This window comes from Melopsittacus undulatus, chromosome 11 (genome assembly GCF_012275295.1).
Source record: "Melopsittacus undulatus isolate bMelUnd1 chromosome 11, bMelUnd1.mat.Z, whole genome shotgun sequence".
Lineage (NCBI taxonomy): Eukaryota > Metazoa > Chordata > Aves > Psittaciformes > Psittaculidae > Melopsittacus > Melopsittacus undulatus.
In genome coordinates this window covers 5,108,064-5,129,078 of record NC_047537.1, presented here as the reverse complement: position 1 = coordinate 5,129,078, position 21,015 = coordinate 5,108,064, and the positions used below count along the sequence as shown (strand labels likewise).

The following is a 21,015-nucleotide window of genomic DNA, read 5'->3' as shown; positions in this document are numbered from 1 at the left end:
CCCTCCGCCTCATCCCTGTGCACTTGTTGACCCACCAGAGGGATGCTGGTCTCCTTGGAGCAAGGAGTGTTTATGTTCAGCAGTATCCAGGTGGGAACTGGTCCTGCTGGGAACCTGAGAGGAGGTTGCTGTCCCTTCCCTGGGTAGGTGAGCCCCTCTCCACCCATCCCGGGAGCCCGAAGCTGGTGTCCACAGGAGGGAACGTGGTGTACATGGAGAAGGTGCAGCTGGAGGACAAGGGGACATATACATGCGAGTGCAGCAATGCTGCCGGCAGCAGCAGCAAGGAGCATCACCTGGAGGTGCACGGTGAGCCAGGGGAGCTGGAGACACAGAGGAGCTGTGGGGGTGGCTGAAGGTGCCATGAACCATCTCAAGGCAAGCCCCAGATGGATCCAAAAGCTCACAGCCATTGCCTGCTGCCTTAGGTGCTTTGGAAAGGATGCTGCTATCTGGGTTAGCTTTGCTCCAGCAGCATTCCTCTTGGCTCCAAGCTGGTTGCAGTTGGTTGTCACTGCTCACATTTGCTTTGTCCTCTTGCTGCCACCATCCAGCCCAATGGTGTTTTTACATCCACTTGCACATAAGGGAGTAGCTACAGCATCACCTCCACCCTGTGTCCCTTTGCCCGCAGCGCTGCCGAGGATCCTGGGCAGCAGCAAAGCCCTGAGGAAGGTTTCTGTCATCAAGGCTGGTGAGGTGGTTTTGGAGTGCGAGGCCATGGGGACACCAACACCCACAGTGACGTGGGTGAAGGATGGGCACCCTGTGGCCGGAGGGGACGGGCTCCTGCTTACGGAGCAAGGGAAGCGGCTGCACATCCGCAAGGCAGAGATGGCCCATGCAGGACGCTACTCTTGCCTGGTGGCAAACACAGTGGGGCAGGAGCAGAGGGAGTTTGATGTTGCAGTGCATGGTAAGGGTGTGGGATGGGGCTGGTGGTTGCAGGGTATGGATGCAGGCAGGATCAGAAGGGTAGCGGTGTCCCACCAAGTGTTTGGTGTAACCTGATGTGGAGGAAACCTTGCACAATCCAGCACGTAGGAGGTCAGAAGGGGTATGCTCTAGGAATAGCTCTAGTACTGGCTCCATCAGGCAGCCTGTGGCCAGGTTTGTGGCACACCTGTAAGCATGGGCTTGGAGAGCAGGTAAGTAGCACATGCTTGCTGTGGGTCACCTGTGCCATGACATCTTCAAAGCTGACAACTTCACATGATGCTGATGGTCCTTCTGGGCTTGTGTCCTCAACATGTACAAAGCAGGAGGGTGGGAACAAGCTGGGTTTACCCAGTTTTCCCCATTTGACTTGCTCCTTTGCTGTCTTGGCTGCTTTGCAAATGGATGCCCATTGTTTTCTGTATCCCCAGCTCCTCCTGAGTTCATTCAAGGATCAGGATCAACAACCAATGTCAGTGTCTCTCTGCAAGGATCCCTGACACTGACCTGTGAGGCTACCGGCGTTCCCTTGCCCACAGTCACCTGGTCCAAGGATGGGTCCCCCATCACCCCCAGCGAGCACACACACGTGCTCTCAGGTCAGGGATGAGGCATGGATGCTGTAAGAGACAAGTGCTTCTGGAGCACCTTTTACCCTGATGCTGATGGGTTTAAACGTGGTGCAGCTCCATGCAGGAGCACTGTGGGATGGGCTGGTGCCTGGATCTGGGGCCATGAGACCTCTCTGCTCCTTGCTTCCAGGGGGCTGGCTGCTGAGGCTCACCCATGTCCGAGCCCAGGATGGTGGCCACTATTCCTGCTTGGCCAGCAACGTAGCTGGGGAGGCCAGGAGGCATTTCTACGTGGAGGTCCTGGGTAAGGAGCGGGCTTCAAGGGTTTCAGTGTCATCCTTGCAGCAAGAGGCACAAGTTAAGGCTGTGCATGGTGCAGTGCTGGACTCCTTTGTGCCTTAGTGAGCTCAGAGGCTCAGTGAGGCTGTCCAGCTGCTGAGGTCCCTGGTGCCTTGTGTTCCCAGTTCCTCCCCACATTGAGAACACGGGTGAAGAAGAGATCACCAAAGTGCCTGAGGGTCACCCTGTCACCTGGTCCTGCCTGGCTGTGGGTGAGCATCACACGGGGGGGCATGAGGAGGTGGGAGCTGACCTGGGTCTGCCTTTGGGGTGCAGAGCAAACGGATGGCTCCAGACAATGACATGAGAGCAGTTGAAGAGGTTTTTTGGGATAGTTCCTGGCTCTGCAGTTGGGCTGTCCGGGAAGTGCTGGGGAGGGGGAGCCCACGTGGGGAACTTGTTCCACAACATAAGCTCTGATCTTTCCCAAATGGAGTGAAAATTCCTCTAATCTGGTTTCCCCTTTAGTGGTGGGAATAATCAATCACCTCCTACTCAGGACAGTTTTCTTTCTTCTTGCTGGCTCATCCTTCAGCCTGTAAAATCCTGATCCAGATCTTGACAATCTTGGATGTTCTGGCTTCCCAGAAAGGCTCCAGCACAGTGACCCCGGTCAGGCTGTGCTCACACATGGAAAAACTTTACCATTGAAGGCTAAAACCTGCTTTCCATCCCACACAGGCAACCCCCAGCCTCAGATCACCTGGCTGAAAGACGGACACCCTCTGCCCAGTGGGGACACCTTCTCCATATCTCCTGATGGCTCCATGCTCCGCATCCCCCGAGCCTCCCTGTCTGATGCTGGCCGCTACTCCTGCTCTGTGGCAAATCAAACCAAGCACTACCTGCTGCATGTTTTGGGTATGAGATGCCTTTGGATGGAGACAGAGTCTCAGGTGTGAGCAGGGGACATGGACTTAGAGGGCTTTGTCATTGCCTACCCTAGGTAGGTGGTGAGGATTCCCTTGGTATGGGATGGCATAAGGTCCTGGATGTGACCCAAAGCACTTGTGAGACCTCTTGGAGGGTCCATGTAGTGCAGGATCCATTTCTGCTGATGGTTCATGGCAAAGGGGTGTATATCTGCTGGGTTTGGAGGGCAGCAATTCAGGGCAGAGTCTGAAGCTGGGCTTGTGTTGTACATGTTGTGTGGTTAAGTCCAACTCCCTGATCTTGGATCATGCTCTCTGGTTGGGAAGTGAAGCTTTGGGAAGCCTAAGTGGGTGCTAAAGCTGCTCAGCTACACAAACACATCTCTGCAGCCAGTCCTACCTTTGCTGGAGATGCCCACAGTGCTGCTGCTGCAGAAGTCACAGTGATCATCAACAACCCCATCTCCCTGGTCTGCGAGGCTCTGCAATACCCACCTCCCAATATCACCTGGCTAAAGGATGAGGTTCCCCTCAAAGCATCCAGAAACATCCTCCTGCTCCCTGGTACTGTGCTGGTATTCACTGACTGCATGACCACAGTGCCCCCTTGCTGCATGCCTATGGGATTGGGAGCGGGGCCTTTTCTTGGTCTGGCTGTGGTCCAGGGCAATGGGACGGTGAGGTCATCATCCTGCAGGACCCATCAGGTGCATGCTGGTTTTCCATGTGCTGCATCATCTGATAATCGCTAGAGCCTCCCCAGCAGCATCAGTGGGATAACACTGATTTCCATAGACCTGGAAACTGGGCTCCAGAAGAGCTCTAGACCCCCTTGGGTCAGCTTGTGGGTGGTCAGCAGGTCCCTTAGGATGCCTCCTGTGTTGCTTGGGGATAGACAGCTGAGGCTGTGAGTAGAGACCCTCTCAGGAGATCCCCTTTGCCCAGGTGGCCGTGGGTTGCAGATCCTGAATGCCCAGGAAGAGGATGCAGGCACATACAGCTGCATTGTGGCCAATGGAGCCGGGGAGGCCATGAAGAACTACTCTGTGAAGGTCCTGGGTGCGGGAGCTTTCCATGTCCTTAATTCCTGCAGTGATCCCACCACTGTAACCAAGCCAGTACTCCTTCCTTCCCTTCCCATGCCTTCATCCCGGGGAGCTGCACCTTGTGCAGCTGGTGCTGCCACCCAAAAAAGCATCTGGTCTCCCCTGTCAGGTTAAAGCCATTCCTCCTTGTCCTGTCCCTATAGATCCTTGTCAAAGGTCCTTCTCCAGCTTTCGTGTTGGACCCTTTAGGCACTGGAAAGTGCTATGAGGTCTCCTTGGAGCCTTTTCTTCTCCAGGCTGACCAACCCCAACTCTCTCAGCCTGTCTTCACAGGAGAGGGTTCACTTGCTCCCACTATGTCACTGATGTGGCACAAAACAGTACTGGCCCCAACACACCCCAGAGGACACCACTTGTCGAGTCCATCAGTACCCTGAGGTGCTGCCTGTCATTGACTAAGGCAAAGCAAGGGCAGCAGGAGCTCTTCTCTCACCTGTGCCATCTCTCCACTCTAGTTCCTCCCTGGATTGCCAGGGATGAGCCTTCAGGGGAATATGCTGTGAAGGAGGTGAAAGCCAGAGTCAACAGTACAGTGATGCTGGAGTGTGAGACCTGGGCTGTGCCCGAGCCCACCATCCGCTGGTACAAGGACAAGCAGGTGAGGCTCTGACTGTGACTCCTAAAGGGAGCTGCTGCCTGGGCTCTACCCCACTCCTGGCTGTGTAATCTCCTCCTGCCATTGTTTCTTCTGTGCTTTGGGGCTGGGGTCCCCATTCAGCTCTTGGAAAGTGATGGCCACCTCCAGATCCTCAGCGAGGGGCAGGTCCTTCAGATCAAACCAGCCAGTGTCTCAGATTCGGGGCATTACAGCTGCGTGGCCACCAATGCTGTGGGTGAGGATGACAGGGACTTCATCGTGCATGTCCAAGGTGAGCCAGTGCCCATAGCAGTGGGTGTCTCAGCAAGAGGAGGTATCCTTGGTGGGGTCCTTGTGGGAGCAGAGCAGGGTGTGCAGGAAGGGAGCTTGTACCTGCTGGAAAACAAGCATCTCCTTGGCCATGGTCAGGCCTGGGCAGATGCTCTGGTTGCCTGTGGAGCTGTGAGTCCCCATTCCCCACAGCTGACCACAGCCTGTCCCCGCAGTTCCACCCCTCTTCCAGCAGCAGACAAGCTCCAGTGAAGCCCTTGAGGTCTTCTACCGAGAGGAAGACCAGGATGGAGAGGTGACGGAGCACCGGCAAGCCGTCCTCAACCAGCCCACAGCCCTGTACTGTGACACCAATGCCATTCCACCTCCCCAGCTCACCTGGTACAAGGATGGGGAGCCCCTCTCCCCTGGCCCAGGCGTGCGGATGCTGTTAGGTAATAGGCATGGACCCCCACTGTGGGGTTTGGAGGGGGCTCCTACGGATGCTCTGTGGGTTGAGAGCATCCATAGCATGGAGCAGGTTGGATCCTGCCTGTGGGACATGCAGGGATGCAGAAGGGACCCTCTGACCGCTGCTCTTTGCCACAGGGGGCCGGGTGCTGGAGCTGCCGGCAGTGCGGGAGGAGGATGCGGGCAGGTACACGTGCGAGGCAGCCAGTGCAGCGGGATGGGGCCGCCTGCACTATGAGCTGGAGGTGCTGAGTGAGTACGGGGCTGGGGCAGGGAGAGGATGGAGGCACACGGCAGCCCCATAACCGCCTGCTTCCAGCCGCCCCGGCCATCAATGGTGCCACAGAGGACCTGGCTGAGGAGGTGACGGCCACCATCAACGGCACCGTCCGCTTCAAGTGCGAGGCCACTGGGCACCCGGTGCCTGTGGTGTCCTGGCTCTGGAATGATGTCCCTGTTGTGGCTGGCCCACGGCATCAGCTCCTGGAGAGTGGCACAGTACTGCAGGTCTGTGTCCCCATCGGCAGAGGGGTTGTGCTGGGGGGGAGCACAATAGAGGTCAGATGGAGGGGATGGGATGTTCTTCCCTCCCTCGGTCTTGCCATGTGCTGAGCTCCCTAAGTGAGCCCCAGCGGTTCCATGGGTCAGGGCAGCCCTCAGCAGAGCTCTGCTCCCCTTTGCAGGTGGCTGCAGTGGAGGTGGGTGACATGGGCCACTACACATGTGTGGCTGAGAACGGAGCCGGATCAGCTGAGAAGCACTTTGCCCTCACTGTGCAGGGTAAGGTATTGCCAGCAACCCTTCCCTGGGTTGCTGATTTACCACCCTCCTCCTCCTCCTCTTCCTCCTTTGCCAGCAGTGGCTCCCGAACCACATGGCTGCCTCTGTCTCCTTGTGCTTTCATGCTTACTCTGTGCCAGGCAGTTGAGGTGCCAGCACAAGATGCTCGATGTGCATTTCATTCTATGGAGAGCTCAGCCCCTGTGGTGATGGTTTCCCTTTGGCTCTGTTTTATGGGGTCTTCTGGAGCAGAAGCTCCCCGGATTGCAGGCACAAACCCCGAAAGCATCGATGGTGTCATCAACGGCAGCATCTCGTTGGTGTGCGATGTCCATTCCTACCCCGCAGCAGAGATTGCCTGGTACAAGGATGGCCGCAACCTGCAGCTCAGTGAGGAGGTGACCATCACTCCAGGTACATCAGGATGACAGCCTCTCCCCTGGCACTGGACACAGTGATCAGTGGTGGGCTCTAGCTCTCCTAATCAGCCCTTCTGTATGCCACACATGGGACTCAAGCTCAGAGTTTCAGCTGTTCCATGCACTACCAGCCTGATGCTCTGGAGAGCACCAAGGGTTGCATCCTGCAGGCTCTGCACTTCTGCTCCCCAGGAGCTCAGCATCCTTTGTTGCTGTGCACCGTGAGGCCTCAGACCTCACACTGGGGTTTGGGTGGTCAGACACCTTTCCTATAGACCTTGACTGGCTGCTTTCCTGTGTGGAGGTCCAGACCTGCTCCTGACTCCTTGTTCTCTGCTTCCTGCAGGCTCACGGGTGCTGCAGCTCTCTCGCCTGCAGCCTTCCAGCTCGGGCACATACATGTGTGTGGCACTGAATGCAGCTGGCCAGGATGAGAAGCATTTCATCCTCACTGTGCATGGTAGGTGGTGAGGGCTTCAGAGGGAGCTTTGCCTCCCGAGTGCCCACCGAGGAGCTGACACCAAACACCACGTTCCTTTTCACGCATCCCATCCCTGCTCCTTCTCCTCCTCAGAGCCCTCCGACATCCAGGACCCACAGCAGGAGATGCTTGAAGCCAACATGGGGACCCCCCTCGTCCTGACCTGCCAAGTCACTGGTGTGACCACCCCTGCCATCACCTGGCTGAAGGATGGGAGCCCGCTGGGTATGTGCACAGCACAGCCTGTGCCCTGCTGCCATCCCTCAGCATGTCTCAGTTTCCCCATTTCTAACCCTGCTGCAAGAGACCTATAGGGCCTCAGGGGGAGGGGATAGAGTGTGAAGGGACTGGTATTTTACCTATGTTTTTAACAGGCCTCAGATTTGTTCCTGAGGCTTAAAGCAAAGGATGGGGGCATAAGATGTCATGGAGGGATGTGGGAGTGAGCCTTATGGGTACCAGCTTTTGGGGTATCTGCTGGGAGAGGGGTTTGCCCCCAAACCAGTGGTCCTTTTCTCCTGCAAAGCCCTAGTGATGCACAGTGCTCTGCAGACCCCATCCTCTGCTTCAACAATGTCCCCAAACCTGGGTCCTGGGGGTAGGAAGAGAGAAAGAGAGAAAGAAAGAGAGAGAGAGAAAGAAAGAGAAAGAAAGAGAAAGAAAGAGAAAGAAAGAGAAAGAAAGAGAAAGAAAGAGAGAAAGAAAAAGAGAGAAAGAAAGAGAGAAAGAAAGAGAGAAAGAAAGAGAGAGAAAGAAAGAAAAAGAGAGAAAGAAAGAGAGAAAGAAAGAGAGAAAGAGAGAAAGAAAGAGAGAAAGAAAGAGAGAAAGAAAGAGAGAAAGAGAGAAAGAAAGAGAGAAAGAAAGAAAGAAAGAAAGAAAGAAAGAAAGAAAGAAAGAAAGAAAGAAAGAAAGAAAGAAAGAAAGAAAGAAAGAAAGAAAGAAAGAAAGAAAGAAAGAAAGAAAGAAAGAAAGAAAGAAAGAAAGAAAGAAAGAAAGAAAGAAAGAAAGAAAGAAAGAAAGAAAGAAAGAAAGAAAGAAAGAAAGAAAGAAAGAAAGAAAGAAAGAAAGAAAGAAAGAAAGAAAGAAAGAAAGAAAGAAAGAAAGAAAGAAAGAAAGAAAGAAAGAAAGAAAGAAAGAAAGAAAGAAAGAAAGAAAGAAAGAAAGAAAGAAAGAAAGAAAGAAAGAAAGAAAGAAAGAAAGAAAGAAAGAAAGAAAGAAAGAAAGAAAGAAAGAAAGAAAGAAAGAAAGAAAGAAAGAAAGAAAGAAAGAAAGAAAGAAAGAAAGAAAGAAAGAAAGAAAGAAAGAAAGAAAGAAAGAAAGAAAGAAAGAAAGAAAGAAAGAAAGAAAGAAAGAAAGAAAGAAAGAAAGAAAGAAAGAAAGAAAGAAAGAAAGAAAGAAAGAAAGAAAGAAAGAAAGAAAGAAAGAAAGAAAGAAAGAAAGAAAGAAAGAAAGAAAGAAAGAAAGAAAGAAAGAAAGAAAGAAAGAAAGAAAGAAAGAAAGAAAGAAAGAAAGAAAGAAAGAAAGAAAGAAAGAAAGAAAGAAAGAAAGAAAGAAAGAAAGAAAGAAAGAAAGAAAGAAAGAAAGAAAGAAAGAAGAAAGAAAGAAAGAAAGAAAGAAAGAAAGAAAGAAAGAAAGAAAGAAAGAAAGAAAGAAAGAAAGAAAGAAAGAAAGAAAGAAAGAAAGAAAGAAAGAAAGAAAGAAAGAAAGAAAGAAAGAAAGAAAGAAAGAAAGAAAGAAAGAAAGAAAGAAAGAAAGAAAGAAAGAAAGAAAGAAAGAAAGAAAGAAAGAAAGAAAGAAAGAAAGAAAGAAAGAAAGAAAGAAAGAAAGAAAGAAAGAAAGAAAGAAAGAAAGAAAGAAAGAAAGAAAGAAAGAAAGAAAGAAAGAAAGAAAGAAAGAAAGAAAGAAAGAAAGGAGATAGATGATACTATCCCTGGGAGAGGGCTCAGTGGAACACTGCTGCTGCAGGCACCTTCAGTCACCCTCTCTCCTCGCAGACAAGAGCCAGGAGCAGGGCCTGGTGTCCGGGGGGAGCCAGCTCCAGCTCAGCCCCCTCCAGCCCTCCCACCAGGGCCGGTACACTTGCCTGGTGCAGGGCACAGGCACTGAGACACGCAAGGACTTCCTGGTGCTGGTGCGAGGTAGGGCTTCCTGCGGCAGCTCCTCCATCAGAGGGGAACCTTCCTCCTCCTCCCCATCCTCATCCTCCCTCTCTCCCTGGCACAGTGGCACCCCGGATCACCAGCACAGGGGTCCCCAGCGAGCACAGCGTGCTGGAGGGTGGAGGGGTGATGCTGGAGTGCCATGCAGAGGGGCAGCCCACCCCCCAGATCTCCTGGCTGAAGGATGGGCAGCCCCTGGGGCTGCAGCCCCCTTCCCATGCCCGGTGAGTCTGCACTGTCCATGCCTCAGTTTCCCCATGGGCAGTGTGAGGCAGGCTGAGCTCTGCTGCTGCTTCCCCATCCACCTGCTTGGGCTGGGACATGCTCAAGCTGTGGCTGCCCCATCCCTGGCAGTGCTCAAGGCCAGGTTGGACACAGGGGCTTGGAGCAGCTGCTCCAGTGGAAGGGGTTGGAGCTGGATGAGCCTTAAGGTCCCTTCCAACACAAACCAGGCTGGGATTGCTGAGGCACATCACCATGCGTTAAGCCCTGGTGCCCTGGATGGCCCTGCATCCTGGCAGAGTCCCAGCCACTGCCCTGGCCTTGCAGCGCATCCCAAACCCTGCAGCCTGAGTTTCAACCAAGCACAAAGCATCTCTGCCCCATGGGCACATCAGGGATGGACACACAGGTCACTGCTCCATCCTCCCCATGCAGGTTGTCCCCGGATGGCAGCTCCCTGCTCCTTGAGGGTCTCCAAGCTGCCGACTCAGGGGCATACACGTGCCTGGCCAGAAACAGCGTGGGTGAAGACACACAGCTGCACACACTGAGCGTGCTGGGTGAGCAGAGGCAGGACCTATGGGCAGTGCCAGGGCCATCAGCCCCTTACAGCCCCATCAGCCCCTCTGTCCCCTTGCCCAGTCCCTCCTGCCATCCAGAGAGGTGCTGATGACTCAGAGGTGGTCCGGGGTGTCCTGTCTGCAATGGTGACACTGGAGTGCCAGGCACGGGGGTCCCCTCCACTGCACGTGACCTGGCTGAAGGATGGGCTGCCCCTGCGTCTGTCCCCCCGTGTCATCCTGCTCTCAGCTGGGCACGTTCTCCGGTAAGAAGCCAGCCCTGGAGTGATGCTCGGATGCAGGCTCTGGGGCTGGTACCCAGGTTTGATTGATGGGGTGCCCATGGCTGTACCCTGAGGTGGCTGCATCTCAGTGTGGAGGCTTTGGTGGGCAGAGGGGGACCTGGAGGTGATGTCTCCACCCCATCCCTGTTTCCCATTCCATGGGATAGGATCTCCAAGGCACAGGTCTCTGACGCCGGGCTCTACACCTGCATTGCTTCCAGCCGGGCAGGGGTGGCTGATCGCAGCTTCGTCCTGCAGATACGGGGTATGGAAATGGGGAATTCGGGGAGAGCAGACCAGCGGGTGCCCAGGCACTGACTGTGCTGTCAGAGCACGTGTTGTGCTTTGCAGCCCTATTTCCAAGTGGGGTCCTGAGCCATCCCTTAGGGTGTGCTCCGAGAGAATGGATCGAGGCAGGACCAGCTTGAAAGCAGTCCCAGAGCACCCTGCAGGGATTAGAGCCACCTCTGGGTGCTCACAGGACAGCAGGGACCTGCCAAGCACATTCTCAGTGCCTGGGCATCCACCTTTCCTCCCTGTAAAGGGAATTCCTTGCTCCCCAGTGCCCCCCGTCCTGGACAGCCCAGACAGCAGCGAGGAACAGATGGTGGCCGAGGGCTCCGATGTCACCTTCACCTGCGATGCCACCGGGTCCCCAGCACCAGCAGTGACCTGGCTGAAGGATGGAGAGCCCCTGCAGTGGCAGAGCTCCGGGGAGCTCAGTGGCCCACGGCTGAGTCTGGGGGCTGTGGGGCCGGCTGATGCTGGGGTGTACTCGTGCCTGGCTGCAAACGAGGTGGGGGAGGCCAGCAAAGCCTTCCACCTGCTGGTGATGGGTGCGTGCCGTCCCCCGGGGATGTGGGAGCAAGGATGTGCTTTGGGTGCAAGGAGGGGATGAGCACACCCATCTCACTGTGTGCCTTGCAGAGCCACCCCGCATCAAGGCTGCATCCCAGCCCACCGAGATGTCCATCACTGTGGGCACCCCACTAGAGCTGACGTGTGTGGTGTCGGGGGTCCCCATGCCCATTGTCACCTGGGAGAAGGATGGACGGCTGCTGGCAGGGCCCTGGCTTGTGCTGGGGAATGAGAGCACCCTCCACATCGAGAGCACTAAGGTAGAGCCTCCTCTTTCTTCTCCCCACCTGCACTTTCTCTTTGTGACCAGTTTTTCTCCCTGCTGGCTCCATGTAGGTGGCTGATGCTGGTCTGTACACCTGCCTGGCTGCCAGTCCTGCTGGGGAGGACAGCAGGAGCTTCCACATCAACATCCAGGGTAGCATAGCCCTAGAGTGGGGGCCTTGTGCATGATGTATGGGGACAAATATGTGGGTGCCCAACCTATTTACCACCCCTGACTCCCCTGCTGTGTGTCCCACAGCACCTCTCAGCATGGCGAGCATTGGAGCGACCCCCAGCATCACTGCTATGGCAGGCGGGCAGCTCATCCTGGAGTGTCCAGAGGATGCTGTGCAGTCCCCCCCCATTGAGTGGCACCGGGAGGGCTCCCCACTGCAGGTGTGTGGGACGTGATGGGACCTGGGCTGGTGCAGGGGCTGGGATGAACCTCAATGAGCCCCTTCAGGCTCATGGTGGTGGTGACTGGGGAGAAGCTGCTGATGGGAGGTTCTGGGGGTGTCAGGAGGATTCCCGCAGGCAGATCCTGGCCGAGGGACGCTTCCTCCAGATCCAGGCTGTGGTGGCAGCGGATGGAGGGGAATACAGCTGCAGGGACACCAGTGCACTGGGGGACACCAGCCGGAACATACGCATGGAGGTCCATGGTGAGTGCCGCCTGCTGTGGGGCTTTGGTAGCAGTGAATGCTCCCTCCCCATGTGCAATATTATGGGGTGCCCTGTGTTGGGGTAATGGGAAGGTGGGGCTGGGGCTGAGGTTCTCCATCCCCTGAGCCCCATCTCTTTCTGCTCTGCCGCAGTGGCCCCAGAGATCCAGCCAGGCCCCGAGGAGCTCAGAGCACTGCTCAATGGCTCTGCAGTGCTGCCGTGCCAGGCCCAGGGCTGGCCCATGCCCCGGGTGACATGGCGGAAGGATGGACGGCTCCTGCCCCTCCGCGGGAGCAGCAGGTATGGGTTGTGCCACCGTCCCCATCAATGGGTGTTCTGGTGTGCCTGGAGTGCTGTCCCTCTGTGAAGAGCTGGCCCCACACTAGCTCAGTGGACACATGTTACATGGCTGCAGTGGCACTTGTCACCCTCCCCACTGCCTGTCCCCATGTGTTGCAGCCTGGACATGCAGAGCCTCAAGGGGCTGCTTTGTTCTCCTTCCCCAGGCTGCAGCTCCTGCCAGGAGGCTCCCTGCAGATCAACCCCATTCAGGTCCAGGATTCAGGCTATTACCTCTGCATGGCATCCAGCCCTGCCGGCTCTGACTGGCGAGGCCTGGACCTCCAAATCCTGGGTAAGGGGATGAGCCAGATGGATCCTTCCTAGGCTCACCCCTGTCCAATCTACGGCTGCTGGGCAGCTCTCATCAGTGCAATGATGTCCTGCTGTTCTCATCATCACCATGTGCTTCCACAGTCCCTCCTGCCATCACCCCCGGGCCCTCCAACCTCACCCTGCTGGCTCAGCAGCCGGCCACACTGGGCTGTGATGCCTGGGGATCCCCTGAGCCCCACATCCGATGGGAGAAGAACGGTTACCCCCTGAACCCACACCTCCCGCCCGGCACCTACAGGTACCCACAGCACCGGCCACCTCACCCACCAAAGGGTCCCACCATAGGCTGGGGTTTTCTCCGCTTCTCACTGTTCCTCATGGGGCAGAGGTTGACCCCGATGCTCTGCCCATGCAGCTTGCAGTCCTCGGGGTCACTGCTCATCACCAGCCCTGGTCCCCGGGATGAGGGGTGGTTCGAGTGCATCGCTACCAATGCTGCTGGAGAGGCACGCAAGGTCTTCAGTGTGTCCATCCATGGTGAGTGAGCTGCTGGGGCTGTGGGTCTTGCTGGGAGCAGCTTTCCCAGGTGACACGGATCTCCTGTGGGGTTGGGTCTCCTCTCTAGAACTGGGCAAGAAGGGAAGCAGTCAATGATGTGCTCAAGCACATGGGGATGGAATCCCCTTCAGCATCAGCCATGCAGCCCTGCTCACCTTCTTGCCTCCCCTCTCCAGTGCCTCCCACCATTGCCGATGACTTTACAGACGTGGTTGTCACCCGGCTGTCCCCTGCTCTCCTTACCTGCTACACCTCCGGTGTGCCCCCCCCTGCAGTGTCATGGAGCAAGGAGGGGGCTCGGCTGGGCAGCCGCGGAGGGGGGTACCGCATCCTGCCCACAGGTACAGGCATAGGGCAGCACAGCCGCAGTGGGGCAGTGGGTCCCTGTCTGCCTTCTGCCTGCTGCCTCCCTCTGCTGCCTTCCAGGGGCCCTGGAGATCAGGCAGGCGCTGCCCACACATGCTGGTCACTACACATGCACAGCAAGGAGTGCTGCGGGCACAGCCAGGAAGCACCTGCGGCTCGTGGTGCATGGTACGTGCAGCTCCCGGGGTCCTGAGCCTGGGCTCCTGCTCCCTGTTCCTGGCACCCTTGGAGGGGAGCCCTGGTGAGCAGCGCTGCCTGTTCCTTGCAGACCCCCCTGCCTTGAAGCCCCTGCCTGCCATGGTGATGGTGATGGTCAACAGCAGCACGGTGCTGTCCTGTGAGGCAACAGGCATCCCACAGCCGGAGGTCACCTGGCAGAAGGATGGTGTTGGCATTGCCAGAGGTGAGAGGGAGCCTGCTGGGGCTGGCAGAGCCCATGCTGCCTGCAGCCTTTGCTGGGGGGGGGGGGATTGGGTGTCATGGGTTGTGGGTGTCCTAGCAGTGTGCTGGGTGACACTGAGAATGGTCCTCCCAGCTCCTGACCAGGACAGGAGCAGTGCTCACTGGAGCCATTCCTTGGAGAATCCCCAGGAAGGGTGGGAAGCAGTCCCTGCACACCATCCATCCGCACACCGGCATGGGTGCATTGCACATCCTGCCCTTCATTCCCCACAGGGCCTGGGCTGAAAGTGCTCCCCAATGGGCAGCTCCATCTCCTCCGAGCCTCCCCAAGGGATGCAGGCACCTACATGTGTGTGGCTCGCAACCCCTCGGGCACTGCCGCGGGGAGGACCAGGCTGATTGTGCAAGGTAAGGCAGCAACCAGAGCCCCATCACTTGCCCTCCCCTCTTGCTCTGCTCCTTCCCCTGCACTTCACAGTGAAATGTGGCTGCCAAAGTGCAAGCAAGTCCCTGTCCCTGCCCCATCCAGTGCCCCCCGTCATTGCTGCTGGCCTGGCAGAGCTGGTTGTGCTGGAGGGACTGGAGGTGCTGCTGCCCTGTGCTGCCCATGGTGTTCCTGAGCCTCGTGTGTCCTGGAGCAGGGATGGAGCCCCAGTGTGGGGCGGTGGGGGGAAGGCCACTGTCCTGCCCTCCGGGGACCTACTGCTCCGGGATGTCCAGGTAAGGACCATCCCTTCCTGCAGCCAAGCCAGCTGTAAGGCCAGAGAGCTGGGAACCAAGTGTCTGCTGCTGAAGGGAAAGGTTGTTCTGCATCCTGCTGTGTCCCTGGCTGCTTTCAGATACATTGGGTAGAGGCTGTTGGGTTGGGGCAGTGTGGGATTGCTGATGTGGGCTTCAATAAGTGGATGACCTATGGCTTTTAGGGTGCACAAAGGCACAGCACAGTGAGCCAGGGCTGCAGTGGGACCCCAGACTCAAGCTGGCCCCTCCTCATCCTCCCCTTTTCCCCATGCAGGAAGGGGATGCCGGGAGCTACTCCTGCACCGCAGTGAACTCTGCTGGGAGCGCTGTTCGCCGGCTCTCCCTCTCCATCCACACCCTGCCCACCTTCACCCGCCTGCCCCAGGACATCACCCTGAGCCGGGGCGAGCGGCTGGAGCTGGTGTGTGCTGCCACGGGCAACCCCCAGCCCCGGGTGTCCTGGGTGTCCAATGGGCAGCTCATCACTGGTGCGTCAGGGATGCTGAGCTTGGGGGAGGATGTGATCCTGCTGCCATCCCAGGCCTTGTTCCACTTGCTGGAGCACTGGGATGCCTGGTTGTGCAGGGTTCGTGTGGCTGGTCCCCAACCATGCTGTTTGGGTGTTCTGCACCCACAGATGGTGTGTCGGGGCAGAGGGGCTGGAGCACCCTGAGACGGGAGGCAGCCACACATGCCGACAGCGGGACCTACACCTGCCATGCAGAGAACAAAGCCGGTGCCATCAGAGCCACTGCCTTTGTCTCCATCAGAGGTAGGTACTGGCAGGGAACGTGGGGTGCCCAACTGGCCCCCTACCTCTGCCATTCCTCTCCCTTTCCCAGAGGCACCCATCATACAGGGGGACCCCAGCACCTACCAGGTGGAGCATCCCGGGGATGATGTCCTCCTCCATTGCGATGCCCGGGGCCACCCCCTGCCCCTTGTCCGCTGGAGCAAGGATGGGGTGCCGGTGGTGGCTGGTGGGCGCCTGCGTCTGCTGCACAATGGCTCGTTGGTCATCCGTGCCGTGAGGGTGAGTGGGGCTTAAGGGGTGCCAGTGCTTTCCACAGCAAAGCCAAGCACCACACTGATGCTGTTGGTACCCCTAGAGCACCGATGTGGGTCACTACCGGTGTGTGGCAGAGAATGATGCAGGCACAGCAGCCAAGGTGGTCACCCTGGCCCTACAGAGTGAGTGCTGCTCCCTCTGCACCCACTTTGTGAGGGGCTGCCCATCACATCCCCCCTCAGCCCCCCAGATCACCCCTTGGGGAATGACCACAGTACCACTGGGATGCTGCATTGCTCTCCTTGCCAGGTGCCCCCGTGGTGGTGGTGATGCCGCGGGTGGCGGTGGTGCGAGCTGGGCAGCGGGTGCTGCTGCACTGTGTCGTGTCTGGGGAGCCCACCCCATCTGTGGAGTGGCAGCGTGATGGGGACCCATTGCCTGAGGGTCCCCGTGCCCGCATCCTGCCCAACGCCACCCTGCTGCTGCCTGCTGCTGCCCGCAGTGATGCTGGCAGGTACTCCTGCCTCGCTCGCAACACCCTGGGGGCTGCTGTGGCCCATGCCTCCCTGGCTGTGCAAGGTGGGTGCCCTCCCCTCTGGCTGCACAGAATCGGGGGGTGCTTTGGGTTGGAAGGCACCTTTAGAGCTCATCCAGGTCCATGGGCAGGGACACCTTCCACTAGACCAGGTTGCTCAAAGCCTTGGGGGGGCTTCTTGCTGGCTCAGGGCTGGGGCTGCCCCTGGTGCTGGGGCTGCCCCTGGTGCTGTTACAGCCCCTGTAGTGTGGTTTGGGGGGATATTGTCTTTCCTTGCTTGCTTTAAACCCCTTCAGTTATGCTCTGGTTTGCCCTCTCTTCTGCTGCTCACCTGAAGGTCTGAGCCCAGACAAATCCTTATCCTACAGCTGCCACGTTCCTGTTTGCCTCTTCTCAGCCTTCCTGCTCATGGTTAAATTCCCATTTCCCAGGGGCTCTGCTAAATGTACAGGCACATCCCTCCCCCTCGGGGAGCAGAGGGCCAGGCTGGTCAGTAGCACTGAGCAAGCTCTGCCTGCTCCTTGCATGGCTGCTGGCTTTTGATGCCAGGTATGCCAGAGGAGAAGCAAATAAAAGCTTAAGGCTGTGGCCAGGACCAGGGGTTGATAGAGAGCAGAATTTGGGGGGTTTTGATGCACATCAGTGTGTACAAGATAAGGAGCCACACTTACAGCATCCCCTGTCACTGTGGCTGCCCAGACCTATGGGGTCTCTGAGGGCTGTGCTTGCAGCCTTCACCTCCAGAATTGAGGTTTTCTTAACACATGAACTATTGAGAGGGCAGACTCCCACTTCCCCAAGTGACAGCAGCCCCAACACCGCTGCCCCTGTTCCTCTCACCCCAGAGGAGCCGCGCCGGGTGCGGGGCAGCCTGGCTGGGGCCATCAACACCCATGAGCTCGGTATAACCACCCTTGATGCCAGGGTACTGGGTGACCCACGGTCCGGCACCACCACCATCCGGAGCAGCATCGGCAGCATCCCACCCACTGCAGGTAGGTCACCAGCCCTGCCCTCAGCCAGGGAGGGGTTTGACCTGGGTCAGGTGTAAATTGGGAGGGAAAGATGTGTTTTAGTGTTTTTCTGCCCAAAAGCAGCACACCACAGCTGTGCTGTTCCCTATGGGAGAGGAGCTGGGGAGTGCTGGGTGCATGTTAGGAGGGTGACCCCTTCTCTCCCCCATCTTCAGGGCCACTGATGCGGGTGCTGGTCGCTGTCATCACCCCCATTTACTGGTCCTTGGTGCACACCAGCGGTGACACCCGGAACGGGTTCCTGCCCACCCGGGGCACATTCCATCAGGAATCTCAGCTGCAGTTTGGCACAGGTGAGCAGTGTTGGGGGCCCCAGCATGGCTGGAGGCTCTGGAGCTTCTATCTCCTGCATGCCCCATCCCAGGGCCTCATCTCCGCAGTGGGCTGAGGTTCCCATTGGAGATGGAGCTGTGTTTAGGGATGCTTTGGGCTGCTCACTGTTCCCTACCATGGCAGGAGAGCTCCTGCGGGTCACCCACCTCTCCCGGGGCATGGATGCTGCTGGTGCTCTGCTGCTGGACACCGTGATCAGTGGCTCCGTGCCCGAGAGCATCGGCAATGCCGCAGTGCTGCTGCAGGTGCTGGTGCTGCCCATTCTCCCTGAGGGACAACCACTCCCATACTGGAGGTCCATGGCCTGACCCCATTCCCTGCTCTCCCCAGGACTTCAGTGAGCGCTATGTGCAGACGGGCACAGGGCGGCTCTTGGGGGGCTCAGTGCAGAGATTCCTGCGGGATGGGCACATCATCCATGCCCACTGCAACCACACCATCGTGTATGACCCCCCCGTGGGCCCACAGCCCCCCCAGGTGCAGCACGTCCGGGCCAGCGCCATCAAAACATCTTATGACCCAGCCTCAGAGCAGCTCCGCTTCCAGCTCCGTGCCGCACTTGATGCTGGTAACGGGGGGATTCATAGGGATGGGGATGGAGACACCGGGATCCCTTGTCAGCCCTGAGGGCGCAAAGGCCACGTCCATGCAGTGACCTGTCCCTTCCCATCACCTCCACTTGATTCCCAGCAGCTGATGGAGACCAGTGCCCATTGGGATTCATCCTGCGCCCTGGGCAGCTGCACTGCACTGGTACGGACCCTTCCCAAGGGGGTGTGAGGATGGTGCTGCATGGGGCGACCTCCCCATCACCCCAACCTTGTCTCTGCTCCCCAGACATCGATGAATGTGCCGAGGGGTCCCACGCCTGCCGCTACAACCAGCTCTGCCAGAACACCGCAGGGACCTACCGCTGTGTCTGCCCTCCCGGCTACCACTCACTGGGCACTGGCTGGCCATGCCTGGGTGCGAGCTGGGCACAGGGTCACAGTCGCTCCCCTGCCCTGCTCCAGCCTCAGTTTCCCCATCCAGCTACAGCTCCCATCTCTTTCCTCCACCAGATGTAAACGAGTGCCTTCAGTTTCCTCCACCCTGTGCCTTTGAGTGCCGCAACCTGCGGGGCTCCTACAAGTGCCTGTGTCCCCCCGGCAGGACCCTGCTGCCGGATGGAGAGTGTGGGGCAGCAGAGGTGGATGGAGGGGACACAATAGACAGCACCCACCGGGACACCCCCGTGCACAGGCTGGGGCCAAGCAGCCCCCGGGGAGGGACCTTATACACCCAGCTTGCCCTTCGCCGGGTGGCAAAGGATGTGGGGCTGGGTGCCTGGGGTCCTCCATGCCCCATGGGCTTCAGCAGGAGGAATGGCACCTGCACTGGTGAGTGTGCCTCAGGGAAGGGCTTTGCAGGGAGTCTGAAGCCCATAAAGGCAGTTCCTGTGCCAGTTGTTGCCCTGCCTCCCATTTGTTTGAGCCCCTGCTCATGGGGTTGGGGTCTCTCTGGGTTTGGCTGTGCTGGGGGTGGTTGGTGAGAGCCAGGATGCTGCAGGGCAGTGGGCACCAGAGGGGTCTGACACCTCCCAGCCTTCCTTCACCCCTCTCACCCCACAGACCTTGATGAGTGCCGGATGCTGAGGCAGTGCCAGCACCACTGCAGGAACACCCCGGGCAGCTACCACTGCATCTGCCCCCCCGGGTACCGGCTGCTGCCCAATGGGAAGAGCTGCCATGGTCAGTGTGGGGGTACAGGGGGATGCTGCAAGGGATACCCTGGGGAGTGAATGCAGTCCCCATGGTGCCCTGGGTGTCACCCCTCTGGGGATGCAACTCCTTCTGCTTCCTCCTTTGGTCTCTGCTCCAGTGTCTGAGGGCCCAGGCAGGGGGTGGGAGCTGGGATTGAATCTCTATTTCATCCTGGGACACTCTGTCACCCTCAGATCTATCTCTCTTCTGCCTATAGATGTGGATGAGTGTGCAGAGGGCACCATCCAGTGTGGCTCGGACCAGATGTGCTTCAACACCCGTGGAGGTGCCCAGTGTGTGGATGCACCATGCCCAGCTGGGTACCGGAGAGGCTCCAGCCCTGGGTGAGTGATGCTGCGGGGCCATGGGTGCCCATCCCACACTCCTCATGGCACCATAGACCCCAATGTCCCAGCTCTGACACCCCTCTGCATCCCCTGGCTCTCGTGCAGGCTGTGTGTGGGTCTCTGCACCCCAGACTGCGGCCCTGCCGGTCCCCCCATGCTGCGGTACCAGCTGCTCACCCTGCCCCTCGGCATCGCTGCCGGCCGGGCCGTGGTGCACCTCACCCCGGCCTCTGCCCGTCACCGCCATCCCCTCTTCACACTGCTGGAGCGGGAGCCAGGCAGCCCCTTCGCCCTCCGCACCGAGCACGGACGCGGCATCATCTTCACCCTGCGCCCGCTGCGGGACCCTGGTACCCACCGCCTCAAGGTGCAGGTGCTGGCCCCGGGCAGGCAGCGGCCACCCAGCATCTTCATCCTCATCATCTCCATCTCGCCCTACCCCTACTGACACAGCCGAGGGACAGGAGGGGATGTGGGCTCTTATCTCCTGTCCCTCATCACCGCTGCTCAGGGAGAGCTGAGTCTGCACCTTTCCTCTCCCCCCAGACCCCTCGGTTGCCTTCACCCTTGTCTGGTCCCTGACTCAGCAGGGTCCTGGGGTCCTCAGCCACCCCACCAGCCTCTTGCAATCGGGTTTTGTTGCAACCTGCAGCTCGGAGCAAACACAGCCCTGGTGGCCTTGGCCATTATCAGTCCTTGGATAGGGGATGAGCTGAGTGACAGGGGCCAGTGAGGGTCCCCCTAGGGTGCAGGGTGGGGTTCCCTGGGCTGGGGCAACCTCAGGCTCCCTGGAATTAGCCTTGTTAAACTGAAATAGCCTTTCTTTTTTAGCCCACTTGGTTTCTGTGTACACTTAATTATTTATGGTTTTTTTTCCTAAATAAAGGTGTTTTGTGGCTAATTATCAGCTGTCCCTGAAGAAAGCAGCTTCCTTCTGCATGTGGGAGGAGTGCCCTGACTTGCTGTCTTAGACACCTCCCTGTGTGGCCTTGAACCATAGAAGGCAGATTGTCAGGATGGGGCAATTCTGGATGGCCAATGTCCAGTATCTGAAGGTGCAATCCTGCCCCGTGGTCAGGTCCTTTAGTCAGCATGAGCAGAATGTGGCCTCTCTGCACATTTCACAGATTGAGGCTGGTCCTAAGATCTGCTCAGTCCTCCTTTACAGTGCTGGCCCCAAAGACCTGAGCCCACCCATCCCCAGGTTAGGGCCATTAGGTGTGATGGTGAGTGAGGTACCACGTGAGGGTCACATCCCATCCCCATCACTGGAGTTCACAGCGGCACTGACATTCCCTATAAAAGCCATGACCTTTGGGCTAGGGGCTTCACATCCTCCAGGGCCACTTCTGCTTACATTGCATGTAACCCCTGGATACATGCAATGGTGAAAGGTGGGTTTGCCCCATGCACAGCCCCTGCCCCATCCCTGCCTGCCCACCCAGGCTTCTGCTTCTCCTCACATGGAGTTTCAAGTAAGTTCAACCTACCCCTATGCTG

General features: G+C 57.7%; 1 protein-coding gene across 1 annotated transcript in view; it reads left to right on the top strand.

Annotated features, from left to right (window-relative positions):
• HMCN2 (hemicentin 2) overlaps positions 1-20,276 on the top strand; it is a 35,556-nt gene extending 15,280 nt beyond the window's left edge. The window contains 52 exon segments of the mRNA XM_034067538.1: positions 148-309; positions 635-916; positions 1,368-1,535; positions 1,699-1,812; positions 1,973-2,059; positions 2,529-2,708; positions 3,110-3,283; positions 3,665-3,778; positions 4,281-4,423; positions 4,544-4,694; positions 4,909-5,127; positions 5,282-5,395; positions 5,463-5,650; positions 5,827-5,923; positions 6,176-6,337; positions 6,689-6,802; positions 6,917-7,048; positions 8,818-8,961; positions 9,047-9,206; positions 9,640-9,764; positions 9,847-10,030; positions 10,216-10,313; positions 10,612-10,884; positions 10,976-11,166; positions 11,243-11,324; positions 11,430-11,566; positions 11,691-11,832; positions 11,986-12,133; positions 12,340-12,467; positions 12,590-12,746; positions 12,864-12,985; positions 13,183-13,347; positions 13,433-13,540; positions 13,641-13,775; positions 14,048-14,182; positions 14,304-14,494; positions 14,790-15,003; positions 15,153-15,287; positions 15,358-15,548; positions 15,625-15,706; positions 15,834-16,103; positions 16,905-17,054; positions 17,249-17,386; positions 17,550-17,671; positions 17,757-17,994; positions 18,117-18,179; positions 18,264-18,392; positions 18,488-18,805; positions 19,037-19,168; positions 19,204-19,320; positions 19,323-19,512; positions 19,621-20,276. Of these exon segments, the coding sequence (XP_033923429.1) occupies positions 148-309; positions 635-916; positions 1,368-1,535; positions 1,699-1,812; positions 1,973-2,059; positions 2,529-2,708; positions 3,110-3,283; positions 3,665-3,778; positions 4,281-4,423; positions 4,544-4,694; positions 4,909-5,127; positions 5,282-5,395; positions 5,463-5,650; positions 5,827-5,923; positions 6,176-6,337; positions 6,689-6,802; positions 6,917-7,048; positions 8,818-8,961; positions 9,047-9,206; positions 9,640-9,764; positions 9,847-10,030; positions 10,216-10,313; positions 10,612-10,884; positions 10,976-11,166; positions 11,243-11,324; positions 11,430-11,566; positions 11,691-11,832; positions 11,986-12,133; positions 12,340-12,467; positions 12,590-12,746; positions 12,864-12,985; positions 13,183-13,347; positions 13,433-13,540; positions 13,641-13,775; positions 14,048-14,182; positions 14,304-14,494; positions 14,790-15,003; positions 15,153-15,287; positions 15,358-15,548; positions 15,625-15,706; positions 15,834-16,103; positions 16,905-17,054; positions 17,249-17,386; positions 17,550-17,671; positions 17,757-17,994; positions 18,117-18,179; positions 18,264-18,392; positions 18,488-18,805; positions 19,037-19,168; positions 19,204-19,320; positions 19,323-19,512; positions 19,621-19,963 (8,258 nt within the window). The 3' untranslated portion in view covers positions 19,964-20,276.
• Positions 20,277-21,015: the final 739 nt, after the last annotated feature.